This window comes from Pterocles gutturalis, unplaced genomic scaffold (assembly GCF_000699245.1).
Source record: "Pterocles gutturalis isolate BGI_N339 unplaced genomic scaffold, ASM69924v1 scaffold13152, whole genome shotgun sequence".
Classification (NCBI taxonomy): Eukaryota; Metazoa; Chordata; class Aves; order Pterocliformes; family Pteroclidae; genus Pterocles; species Pterocles gutturalis.
Genome location: NW_010115533.1, coordinates 3,389 through 3,744, shown reverse-complemented (window position 1 = coordinate 3,744; position 356 = coordinate 3,389). Strand labels below are relative to the sequence as shown.

The 356-nt window shown below is 68.0% G+C and overlaps 1 protein-coding gene across 1 annotated transcript in view; it reads left to right on the top strand.

Annotated features, from left to right (window-relative positions):
• LOC104463049 (electrogenic sodium bicarbonate cotransporter 1-like) overlaps nucleotides 1-356 on the top strand; it is a gene marked incomplete at both ends in the record, with an annotated part of 11,204 nt that overhangs the window by 7,472 nt on the left and 3,376 nt on the right. The window contains 1 exon segment of the mRNA XM_010075225.1: nucleotides 124-196. Coding sequence (XP_010073527.1) covers nucleotides 124-196 — 73 coding nt within the window.

The following is a 356-nucleotide window of genomic DNA, read 5'->3' as shown; positions in this document are numbered from 1 at the left end:
TGTTTCTCGCCAGGGATGCCACCAGCCCCTGCAGCCATCAAAGCCAGGGGGCCAGGGAGACAGGGGGGCTGCAGGCCCCCGAGGGACCCGGGGCACCCATGACACCTGTGCTGCCACCCACAGGGAGCAGCGGCTGACCGGCCTGGCCGTCTTCGTCCTGACCGGGGTCTCCGTCTTCATGGCACCCGTTCTCAAGGTAGGGAGCCTGGATGCTGGGTCTGGCCTCCTTTCCAAGGTGGGCGGTGGCCGTATCCTGCAAGGCTGGAGGGCTCCTAACCCCAGTGTCCCTCATCCCATCGGTCCACCACGGGAGGCCTGGCTGCAAGCAGGGAGCTGCACGTGGCGTGGGAAGGGGC